The 12,579-nt window shown below is 42.2% G+C and overlaps 1 protein-coding gene across 2 annotated transcripts in view; it reads right to left on the bottom strand.

Annotated features, from left to right (window-relative positions):
• Window positions 1–11,583, bottom strand: part of GUCA1C (guanylate cyclase activator 1C) — a 30,525-nt gene extending 18,942 nt beyond the window's left edge. For both annotated transcript variants that reach the window (XM_033146696.1, XM_033146697.1), the window contains exon 1: window positions 11,386–11,583. In XM_033146696.1, the coding sequence (XP_033002587.1) occupies window positions 11,386–11,583 (198 nt within the window). The remainder of the gene's footprint in view (window positions 1–11,385) is intronic.
• Between the last annotated feature and the right edge of the window lie 996 nt (window positions 11,584–12,579).

The following is a 12,579-nucleotide window of genomic DNA, read 5'->3' on the forward strand; positions in this document are numbered from 1 at the left end:
AATTAGATGAGCAATTGTTCTCTTCTTCAGTACTATGTGTATCTTGCCACCTATCAGCAGGTTTACCATTATTCCACCCATTAAATTGTGTGGAAATGAAGAATAAATCCACAGAACGTATAAGTCACCTGTCCTCAATCTGTCTCTCTGTCTTCAATAATCTATGAATCCATAGGGTTGGTATCCAAACCTACCTGAACACCCACCCTAGTCTTGTAAAACTGTACCCTGCTGCGTCCTGTCCTTGGTGCCTCCTTGGTTTCCTGGCTCTCTTTCAGGATAGATTGCATCTTTCTGTCAGCCTACAGAGCCAGATAATGATTCAGCAACTTGCTTATATAGAGCCAGATCATATAGTGTGGTGGATAAATGAATTGAAACAACCAGGAAGAAACAAAAGAAAGAAAGAATGCTTCTATCTACCTATCTAAGTCTTGACTGAGATCCATAGTGGCCAACAACCCTTATGCTAAAATAAAACTAATGCATCAATAGAGCAAAACTTCAGACCAGGAAGAGACCTGAAGGGTTCACACTGAATTGATCCCATACTGAATCCAGTTAAGAAGCCATTGTAAAGGTTACTGAGCCCACTCTGACAAAGGCCTCATCTCTTCTATACATTTAAAGTAGTATCATAGCACTTTAAACAGCCATGGCTTCCCACAAAAAATCCTGCAAATTGTAGTTTGTTATGGGTGCTGAGTTGTTAGAAGACCCCTGATTCTCTCATGAAGCTACAATTCCCAGAATTCCCTGTGGAGAAGGATTGTCTATTGTACCACACAAAGCGGGTTCTCCCATCGAGGAGAGCGCGGGTTGCGGAAGCGTTAAAGGAGCAGTTCTCTGTTGCTGGGTGGTTTGTTGGCAGGGCCACTGCTTGGATTGGTTCGCTGGGTTGCTGGGGAGTTTATAATGTTGCAAGTTAATGATTGACAGGCATTTAGGTTTAAATTCCTTGCACGGGACCTTTTGGTTTCACTTTTGCTGCGTGCAACGGATCTCCCACCCGCCCTCCCTAATTTTAGGGAACTTGCTGCGCTTGACCTTGCTATGCCTGTCATGGGGTCGTCTGGTTTGGAGCAGGGGCCTGGTAGGAATTTTGTCCAACTGGCTGATTGGCTGGAGCCATTTTGTTTTTGCCTACTGCATAGCAAATCGTCACAACTTGTAAGGTTGCGGTTAGGCATTGGTTAAAATTGGTTGGTCTAGGGGTCAGGAATTGGCTGGGCCTGCCCCTAGGAATGCTGCTGCAGGGGCATGGATTTGGCTGGGCCTGCCCCTAGGAATGCTGCTGCAGGGGCATGGATTTGGCTGGGCCTGCCCCTAGGAATGCTGCTGCAGGGGCATGGATTTGGCTGGGCCTGCCCCTGCAAAATTGCTGCTGCAAGGGAATCCTTGTTAAAGGAATCCAGGGGCTCATCTTGCTTTCGTCCGTACCCCCAGAAAAGGGGCTAGGGCCGTGCAAGAGTCCCTGGGAGCATTTGGGGGAGAACTGAGGGTCTGGCACCCAGCTCCTGATTTCTCCCCTATAGGTGTTTACCCTTACTGACTTCGCTGGCTAGCGGGTGTCAGTTCTGTCCCAGGGCGGGGGACAGATAGTCGGAACCAATGCCTAAGCAACCACTCACATTGGTTGTATTTAGATAAAGTTGTGGCCAAAATCATGCCAAAAACCTTAAACTTAAATTGACTGTGTGACGGCTGAATTATTGGGGGTGGGGTTTAGCTCTCCGGAAACCTCGACACGCAACTAAATGATCACACTGCCAAATCCTGCTCATCGCCTTTAAAGAAGTGCCACGGTTTCCAATATATTTGCTCCATACCTGGACACATAATGCACCTTTTAATGTTCATTTCCTTTTCTACACTTAATGTGAAACTGATATAGCTGTAATGCCAAATACCACCTGGCAATTACCTTCTGTACTCTTCATTTGATGTGTAGAGCACTGCCTGTGATCATACATGGGTATCTCCTGCATGTGTGCACCAGCGCATGTAAGAACATAGGAAGAGCCTAGTGGATCTGACCAATGGCCAATCTAGACCAGCATCCTGTTCTCAAAGTGGCCAGCCAGATGCCTATGGGAATCCTGAAAGCAGGACCTGAGCACAACAGCAATCTCCTTACTTGTGATTCCCAGCAACAGGCATTCACAAAAAATACTGCCTCTGATAGTGTTGGTAGAACAGAACCATTAGGGTTAGTAGCCACTGTTAGCCTTATGCCCTCTAATACACTTTTAAAGCTTTCCAAGTTGGCCATCACTGATTCTTTACTCCACATTTTGGAGAAGTGTACTGGGTGTATAGTCATTCACACAAACAGCTGAACATGTGGCAGACTCCTTGTATATATAGACAGAACAACGTGAGCAGCCCCTGTGTCACTAACATCATGGTCTTATGCATTTCAGTGGAACTTACTTCTAGGTAGGGGTGCGTAAGATTGCAGTCTCAGACAAACTGTACTTCTGAGTACAATCTGCATGGTTTGATTGCCCATATATACCATTTAAAACCAACAGCACGTACATAAAATCGATTCAGATCCAATACAGATGCCAACTGCGATAAATATCTTCATTTACAAGACTCGTGTTAACACATGGAGGGCTGATTGCAGACGTGGGCTGCACCTACAGAGAGGCACGATAACTCCTAAAAAAGTTATCCAAGGGGTGTGATGGAGTTGGGCAGCAGTTTGATTCATTCAGTGTTTATTGGTGCTAAGTCTCCCCTTGTTGATCCAAAGAAAATTTGCAAAGAAAATACTAGGCTAGATTTTGCCTTTCCCCCCTTGAAGCTTGTCACTTCCTACTCTGTTCAGACTGCATCTTTTATTTAAATAATGCTTCCTAGCCTGGTGCCCTCCTGATGTTTTGGACTACGATTCCCATCAGCCAGAGCCAGCAAGACCAGCCACATCTGAAGAGCACCAAGTTGGGGAAAAGTTGATTTAAGCACATAAACTCAATGGTGCAGCTGGGTAGTTTTAGACCCTCAGGGCCCTTTATTCACCTTGTGCGTTCACAGTTGTGAAGCGGACAATTAACAGTTTTCTCCGCCATTCCACGATTTACAGCGGTTTCCACAGTCCTGATAATAGGTGAAAGCAAAAAAAGCAGCTTGCCAGCCCTGATTTTTAAAAACAAAACGAAACTCTGAGCTTGTTCAGCTTCACATTTTAAACTCCGTTCAAGCACAATCACAACTAAAGAAATAAAATGGTGTTTGCTTCTGCTGCCCTGATGCTAAACACATTATTTGTCAAAGAAGCATTATTTTGTTGCAGGAAAATATAATTATTTTCAAAGCCTTTTGTCACCATTTACATAACCAGCCAGCAGTCCTGGATTGTAATTTTTTTAAGAATAGAAAGAGAGGATGCTGTGGTGACTAGGATCAGTTGGCATGCCCATGCTGGCCCAAGTGCTGATGCTGGACTTGTTTGCTGTGTCACTAGCATCTAGTGGTCATTTTTTTTCAGAGGATGGGAGCTGTAGGGCCACAGACTTTAGCTCTGAGTTCCAGCCTCAGCTGCACCACTGCATGAACTACTCTATTGTTATTGTTGTTGTTGTTGTTGTTGTTGTTGTTGTTACTTTTGTTATTTTCTGAAGTTACATAACAAATCTAGCCGATCAAAAATTCAACAAAGGAGAAAAGAAACATCAAAATCTAAACTATAACCAACTAATCAGAAACAGAAACACCAAGTAGCTTCTGTGTGCGGACTCTGCAGAAAGTTTTCTAATAAATGCAGAGATACAGTATTTAAATCAATGGAAAGGAAAAACAACATGTAACATAGCTGTATATTGGAGTACCCCCTAAGGATTGTATTTCCTTTTGCATAAGCCTCAAAAAGCAAGAATAGTTATTTTCCCCGTGGCTCATATTCTTTTCTCTTTCTCTACCGAGACAACGGAGCACCAGTAGCTCTCTGTCCCTGGGCATGTATGCCGTTAAACACAAGAAGAAGGGAGAAGGAAACAGCCAATATAGTTGCCATCCATTTTCCAGCAGGAATCATATACCTGTACAGCTAAGGAGAGGTGGAAATTCCCTAGGTGAAGCTTTCCTTGACACTGGACATAAAGTGATCAGAATAGAAGTTTGCCAAAAGGAGAAGTATGTCAAGGACTGAAGTACAATAATTTCTACATTATCTTATTTTAAAGATTTCTCTACCACTTGTCAGAGTTTCAGAGAGGACATTTTGCTTCATTTCCAATTAGTGCAGGCCCTGTAACCTCCAGGTGAAATCCTGTAACTTTTTATAACCACAAATGTTCCGGTTGCTTCCCCCCACCTCCTGCTTTTGTCGCACTGTATTGCCAAAGTGCCCTTTCAGGCAGTAATAATATGGTGACACTGTGGAAGCACTGCAGGACTATGAAAATGCAACGATATGTGGATGGTCCTGTATAAATCCACCATTAATCCTTGTATCCATGTTGCGGAATAGACCTGCAAAAACAATCAAACAAAAAAAAAAACCCAACCCACTAGTCTGGATGGGTCCTTGGGGGTGACATTTAACCATACCCTAGAAAGAAAAGAGGGTTTCAGGGCAATTACCATATAGATGAAATCTGGCAGAAATTGAATACAATGGAATAAACCTTTGATGTTGGACTGGTGAAGCCCTGTATGTGAAATACGAACCTTAGCTTTCCTGGCCTTTGTTAACCTGATGCCCTTCAGATGTTTTGGAATACAACTATCAGTTCCAGTCATTATGGCTAAAATAGAAGAACTAGCAATGTGTGCAATGTGTTGAATGTATTAACACACACTGCACATGGTTCAGCACGATTACTTCTGAATATTATAAACTGGGAAAACCCTTTGTTGAATGTGTGTTTGCTCTAATAACTGTTAATAAGAGTAAAAACACTATGCAAATATTGGAGCTTAATTTCACCAGTATCAATTTCGACTTAACTTTCCTTATTGCCCAAAAATGTTGGTACATGTGAAGTTAGCCATATGAAGAAAAGATAGCATAGAAAGTTGTTATTGCTCTTGTTATTTGTGGTAGGCAGTGTGGCTTATGAGCTGTACATGGCATTTAATAGCATGCTAAACACCTCTAATTGGAATCAGCAGGTAATTTAAGCAGAAATTGCCCCAGAGTGACTTCAAGCAATCACAGCAAAACAACAGAAAGCTAATTGAAATAAATAGAGAAAGCATTGTTACTCAAAAGTGTTCTGTTAAGATGGCTTTCTGGTTTCTGTGAGTGCTACATAACAGTTTCTAAATTAATGTTTATTGTGTATTTCAGTTTCCTTTTCATCTATGCAGTGATCTGAAACTGGTTCCTTCTAGGAAAGGGTATTAAACCTCAATGGATAATCATGTACCTTACAGTGCTACCTAGTACATGTCTACTCAGAAATAAGTCCCATAAGCTTACTCCTCGGTAGGTGGAGATATGATTGCAGTCTTAGTTATAGGTGGCAAAATATGTTGGTGATTTTTAAAAAAGGAAGTCTCCGGGTCAAGTCTCACTATAGTCATGAACTTCCTAGCTTACTTTCGACATGCTGCTATTCTCTCATCTTCAGCCCTCCATCTGTGATGTGGGAAAGATAATAGACAGTGTTCTTCTAAACAGTAAATTCCTGTTTTTACAGTAAAATAAAGTCCTGGTTTTTACTTTTTGAAATATGGCAACCCTAGGTAATGGGGAGATGTGGTGATAAACATGCTAGTTCTGCCCTGAAATTGCAATTCCCTCACTCTCCATGAGCTGAAGGGTGACTTCTGAAGCGGGGAGTTTCCTGCATTTGTGGAGGCTTCCCACACAACTTAAATTATTGCAAAATTATTTTTATGCATTGCATGGGAGTCCTCCATGGAGGTTGGGATGTTGCGGGGAGAGGTAGCACATTCATCACTCCATTCTCTTCTCATTTTCTGATGAGATAAACACCCACATGGAGCTAATAATCCTGACCTACCTTGGAACTGTTGTAAAGATTACTGAGATATGTAACCTATAGGAAATTGAGTTGAGGTGTCCCTTTGCCCAGCCCACCAGTCTTTGCTAGCCTCCACCCACAGAATGATGCCAACATCTCTCCACTGGTGTGTAACTTCCTATTGTGCTCACCTAATGGGTGTGCGGGCAGGAGTAGCACTGCTGGGACCCTTTGGGCAGTAGTCTACAAAAAGCCCTGAAGGGATTTACTAGGGACAGGAAAAGGCTGAGGTGGCCTGAAGCTCGTGGATCCTGAGCTGGTCCCATTACTGTCGTGTGACCAGCATCAGGCCTTGTTTGCCTGCCTGCCTGCCTTCTGCCCCTGTTTCGAAGCAATGCTACTGAATCTAAGTACCTGCATGCAAAGTTCCTATTCAAGAGAAGGAGGCTTATTTCAGGGAAAATGGGAAAGTGACATAAAATTAGACATGCATGTAAATAAACAGAAAATGCAGACCCGTAAGGTAAACAAGCGAGGAAATTGCTGAGGAGCACTGTACATCATTTGTATAATTAGCAAGGACATTGGTAGTCAATTTCAAGAAACATATAGAAACCTATGTTTCTCTCACACTGAGAGCCAAAGCAGATGTGAAGTTAAACGTGTCTTTGCAATAAATGTGCAAGAATTGTTTCAAAGCAAATAGTATCAGCTGGAGGGTGGTAGTTATTGTGATTGTGGCAGACATGGAGGGGGATTTAACTCTTTCATCCCATGTGGCCCTAAGGATAATCTCTTTCCTGAAGCTGGTATTTGATTTGAGGGGAAATTCCAAGCCAATATTAGCTTCAGAAAATCAGGCAACATTTTTCCTGAACAGATTCTCTCTCCATGCCTGCTGTGATCCCATTAATTAGTCACCCCAGTCCTGGTCCTGTGTAGGGGCCCATGAGGTAGAGCAGCAAAGCAGGCCAGTCATTCCAGCACCATGGAGAGCTCCTAGTGGACAACTTGCTCTGATATGGGTTGGAAACTAACAGAGCCCTTCTGTATCTCAGTCCATTCCTTCCAGGATCTGCCCCCTTATGGAGAAGCAGAGTCTTTTGAGGGGCCAGTCCTGCGGCCTGAAGAAAGGCTCCACTCCTTTGCTGTATTGTCTCCTGTCTGATATGCTCCTGGCACTGTTGGACTGATGAGGGACTGCGGGAGGCATTTGGCTTCTCAGGCTTGGGGAAAGACAGACGTGAGGGTATTGACCATGGTTCATGGACACTGGTGCTGTGGCATCTGGCCCAATGGGCTTCTGTCTGTCACCCTCGTGTTCAGAGGCTCTCCAATCATCAACCTCAGAGGCAGGAACCTAGTTTGGTTCCTTAGCTGGTAGCACCGTGGCTTCCAGCTCAGTGTTCTGGTAACTGCTGGGATCATGGCATGCACCCAGCTGGTGATATCTGCATTTCAGAACACCAGCACATTAAATGTAATGATGCAAAACAGCACAGCTAGATTGGCTCCCTAAGTAGTTGATGGAAAACCAGGAACAACTTAAGATAAACAAAGAGAGAGCTAGGGTACGCCACTTTTTATGGATGAGCTTGTCTGGGAGTTTGCACAGATTGACAAGAGAAGCCAAGGATGAACACAGATGTTCAATAAAGAGCACTCTCAGCGGGTTCTTCCCAACTTTACAATTGAACTGACAGATGAGCACAGCAGTGAATCAAATGCTGGTTCGAGCTGTCAGTCATACCTGCCCCACTTCCACTCCATCTCAGTTTTCCAAAGTGCTCAAAGCACTTCCCAAACATTATCTCAAGAGTCTTTACAACTATCGTGTAAACTGAGGCAGTATTGTTAAGTTCAGATTACATTTTGTCTGCACAAAAATGTAGGTTTTTCTCTCAATCTGGAATCATTCATGCTCATCCTCAACATGTTGCTTTCAATTTAGATTGATTCTAGATTCTATCAACCGCAAGGAGGGGTGTGATTACTTGATATGCATTTGAAAACCCTCCCCTTGACTAGGTTATTCACGCGTTTTCCTTCCTGCACGTGCCCCATCTTGTTTGTGAGTTCTAGAAGACCTGCTCCCTGCCTTGTAGGTCATTCCCCACCTGGCCTGGGAGGGCCTTGATTGACTGCAGCTACAAAAGATAAGGCTGCTGAGCAGAATCTTGAGTTGGAGTATTGTTTAGGGGTTTTCTGGAGGGTTTTTTAATGATATTTTTGTATCTTTATTTTAAATCTTATGCTTTATGTGGAAATTATTTAATTTGGTTTGATGTTCTATTGATTGTTTATGACTAATTTTGTTATGTTTGTAATTATGTAATTTTTTTCCATGTTGTAAGCAGCCTTAAGCATGGTTTTACTTCTAAAGGTGGCATACAAATAAAATTATGTATGTATGTGTGCTAATGAAGAAGGAAGTGGTGATTGTGATCTTGGTATACAGCTACATCTGTTTTCAAATGGACACAATGCAGGGTAATGCAGACTCAATCTGCGATGAGCTTTTATTTTCAGAGTGAAACCAGTTTTTCAAGATGCACTTTTCAGGGGCAAAAAAAAAAATAAAAAAAAAATGCAGCAGATCTGGATTGAGTGTGGACCATTTAGAAAAAACATGAACCTAGTCTCCTTCAATTCTAGATTAAACTGTAGTGTGTACACAACCTTAGTGAGTTCCTAGCCAGGATTAAATTTGAACTAAAGGTCTCCCATCTTCCAGATCGTGCATTTGGCCATTAGGTTCCTTGGTTTAGTGCGCTAACCATGTGCACCTGGTGTTCTCCTGTTGAATAGAAATATGATGCAAACCCTAGTTTCTAAAACAATTCCACAACCACTTAATATTAATAGAGCCCCATTGAAATCAGTTGGAGTGTGTCTCTGTAAAGCAGTAACTGAATTGGCAGCTTGGATATGCTCTTGTGCAGATTTATTTACTTACATATTTAATTTTGATCTATACTTTATCTTGCACTTCTGTTCTGAATTTATTTTGGAGGCCAATAAAAAATTATAGCTGTTTTGAAATTGTTATTGAGGTGGAATACCACATGGAACATCAGTAAAGCAGTGGTACATGCTGATAAATGGATTACCCCAATCTGAAGGAATGGCAGGGATGAATCACTCTTGAAATCCCCTAAACCATTTTAAAAGGTGAATGTGTACAGGGAGCTTGAATGCAATGCTTAATTTGGGAGGCATTAGGTACCCCAGGGTTCTATGTTAAATAAAACACTTACATTATGCAGTCATTTTGTTTCATAACCTCCGATAGTTCCTTGTGTTAAATTGTTTAGGACTGGGGAATTAATTATAGGACTACTCAAGCTATTCCAATTGCTTTTTATTTACTTCCCTAAACAGGGCTGTCTTCAGATGCCTTCTAAAAGTCAGATAGTTGCTTATTTCCTTGACATCTGATGGGAGGGCGTTCCACAGGGTGGGCACCACTACTGAGAAGGCCCTCTGCCTGGTTCCCTGTAACCTCACTTCTCGCAGTGAGGGAGCTGCCAGAAGGCCCTCAAAGCTGGACCTCATGGGGGTGGAGACGCTCCTTCAGGTATACTGGGCTTAGACCCCAAATGCCTCAAAAACTGTCTCTTTCCCTACCAACCCTCTTGGCTGGTTTCAGCAACCTCTGAGGGCAACAGCCTGAGACTTAGTGGCAGCCCCTACCTTGTGGAATTCTCTTAACACAAAGGTATGCCTGGTACTTTCTTCCTGATGCAGTTACTGTCACATGATGAGGACACACCCCTTTACCCTGGCCTTTGACACCTGATGTATATTTTTAGGACCACCTTATTATTTTGGTATCATTTTTTTAAAGAAATCTATACCACTCTGCATCTGAAGATTACAGGGTGGTTTATAATATTAAACATACATACCATGATGACAAATAAAAACTGATTTTCAGATTGTATTTTTAAATTGCTATAGCACACCCTGAGCCCTCGTAGTGAAGGTTGACTATGACAACAACAACAACAACAACAACAACATGCCAATAGAGCTACTTGTTCCAGCAGCAGAAGTCTGGGGAGGGAGATCCCCTTGCTGTTCCTACACCATCTTCCAAGCTGCTCTGAAGGGTCTTCAAATCCCAATCCTTTGGATCACATTAGGGGCCTCGGGGAGCTTCAAGGGGAAGAGGAAAACCGGGGGGGGGGAATTACCCCCTTCCCATTCTACCAATGGAAACCTTGACTGGACCAAAGTGCCATCTAACAGCAGTTTGATGCCATTGAATACAAGCCTGTATATGACCAATGAGCAAGATATGACCTCTGATTTTAGCAGACTTAAGAGTCAATAGACTGGTGCCTGAAAAGAAGGGCTCGGTTTTCTTAACATATGTGATACCCATTGAGTATATGTGCCTCTATGCAAATCCTATTGTTAAAGGCAGGTAAGTTGCTGTTATTATTCCGGTAATATGTTAAGAAATTTAAGCCAGTGGTGTTTAATGAATAACTTATTTTCATTTTAATATTTTATATGGGGGGTAAACAATGCCATAACTATTGATTGGAAAGAAAGCTTGCAATGAGTGCATACCAGCAGAAAATAAAAATAAAAATAAACAGATGGCTTGTGGAAAGCTTATTTAAAATGCTGTATATGTTCAGTAATAATACAGTTTCTCGTGGTTTAATGACATGTTAGAAATTTGATTATCTTATAGAAGATTGCATTGACCTGACAGCCAGTGGGACTGAATTGAAATAGCAAACAGAAAAAGGGGTCTTCAAATAGGATTTCAGTTTTGCGAATAAAAGATACTAGACAATCCTGTTTCTTTATAAGCCAATTGTGAAGTTCCCATTAATTTTAATGGAGTAGGGCTTAAGATTCTATATATTCAACAAGACTTAGGGCAGGTCATGCAGCGTTTGTTCAACGCTTCAATTCCCATTTTCAACAGCATATATATATATATATATATATATATATATATATATATATTCTCCTATCTCTATGGGTTGAAACTGTGATAATATACTCTTGAGTATTTTGAAAGTGCTTTCAAACTATAGTAGGAACTGCCAGCAATTGAGATAATGGTTAACTGGGGAAATAAATATATATATGGTTAACATAATTTTCGGACTGGCTTCTTTCTTTTTTCTATCTATCTATCTATCTATCTATCTATCTATCTATCTATCTATCATCTATCTATCATCTAATCTATCTGGCATCTATCTATCTATCTATCTATCTATCTAATCTATCTGGTGTGTCTATGTTTTAAATGCTTCCACATAAGCAGACAATGACAATAATTAGGAATGCTTATAGAGGCAGCCAGACTGAGCATAGCAAAATACTATCTTCACAGCATAGGCCTGTGAGCCATTCTGCTGTTTTTAGAGTGCATTTAAATGGTAGCTACCCTAGCAGCAAGGTATAAAATTGGGCTTACCTTGTTCAAGTCAAATGTGTTGAATACTTGATCGACATAATGATTTGCCTGTGGATTCAAATCAGTGAGACCCAAAAGCGCCTTGAATTCATGCAGGCTCAGTTGCCCCGATGGACACTCTTTCATAAATTTGGTATACCAGTGGTGGGCCTCTTGGGTCAGGATATCGTCCGCAGGTGCTGATCCATTGGCACCCATTGCGTAGCACACAGCAAGTATCCTAAATTGCAGTGTTTTATTCATCTACCTCATTTCTCATCTTCAGTGGCTTCTATCCACACACACACAAACCCTGTACTGACAACTAGTCTAAACCTCTTACACGATGGGGGCACAAAGGCTAAGTAATAATAGAAACTTAAGCAAGATTACCTTCAGCCCCCTGTTTTAAACCAGAAGAGTTCTGTAACATGTATACAGCAAACAGATCCACTCTCTGGATACATTTAAAGAAAATGTATTGGTATCAGAAGACTTCTTATATGGCGCATTGCAATTTTAGTGAAGGCATCTCACCACCCCACCTCACCTGCCCCAAAGAGTTACCAAGCTTTCAAACAAGAACCCAGGACCTTGGGAGCTATTCCTGGCAAAAAGCCAATCTCTAAGCAGTCGTGACTGATAGGTTCCACGTATGCGGTAACTAAGAAGAAAAAGATCAAGTGGGTGATGAGCACGTGCTGGGAGTGACCGGGGAGGAAGTGATAAAGGAAAGAGTGAGAAGGTGAAGCTGAGAACAACTTTGGGTAGATGATACATCCTTAGGGACTATAATAGAGGTGGGAAACTGGGAAACATCCGGCTTGGGAGCCAAATGCAGGTCCCCCTGGGCCTCTCTGTCTGATCCTTGGAACTCTACCTGGCTACCCCAAAATTTCCAGGCCACACCCCTCATTGGCCCTGGTTCACATCCTGATGTCATGCCTAGTCCTGACCTGATACTAGACACAAAGTCCTCAGAGGATGAACCAGGCACCCCACAGGTTGAGAAGGAGCAGCCATGGTCTCCTGGACTCACTGCTGAGGATTCCCTTGAAGCCCCTAGGGAATGAGACCTGCTGAAGAACACTGGAGCTATCAAAGGAGGCAGAGTCCTTGAGAACAGTGAGCCAAAGAGCAACAACATAGTTTGTGTTGTGGACCCAGAGTTATCACATGGTTCATGAGTTAGGTGTCTCCTCATGAGTAAGGAAT

This window comes from Lacerta agilis, chromosome 4, assembly GCF_009819535.1.
Source record: "Lacerta agilis isolate rLacAgi1 chromosome 4, rLacAgi1.pri, whole genome shotgun sequence".
NCBI lineage: Eukaryota > Metazoa > Chordata > Lepidosauria > Squamata > Lacertidae > Lacerta > Lacerta agilis.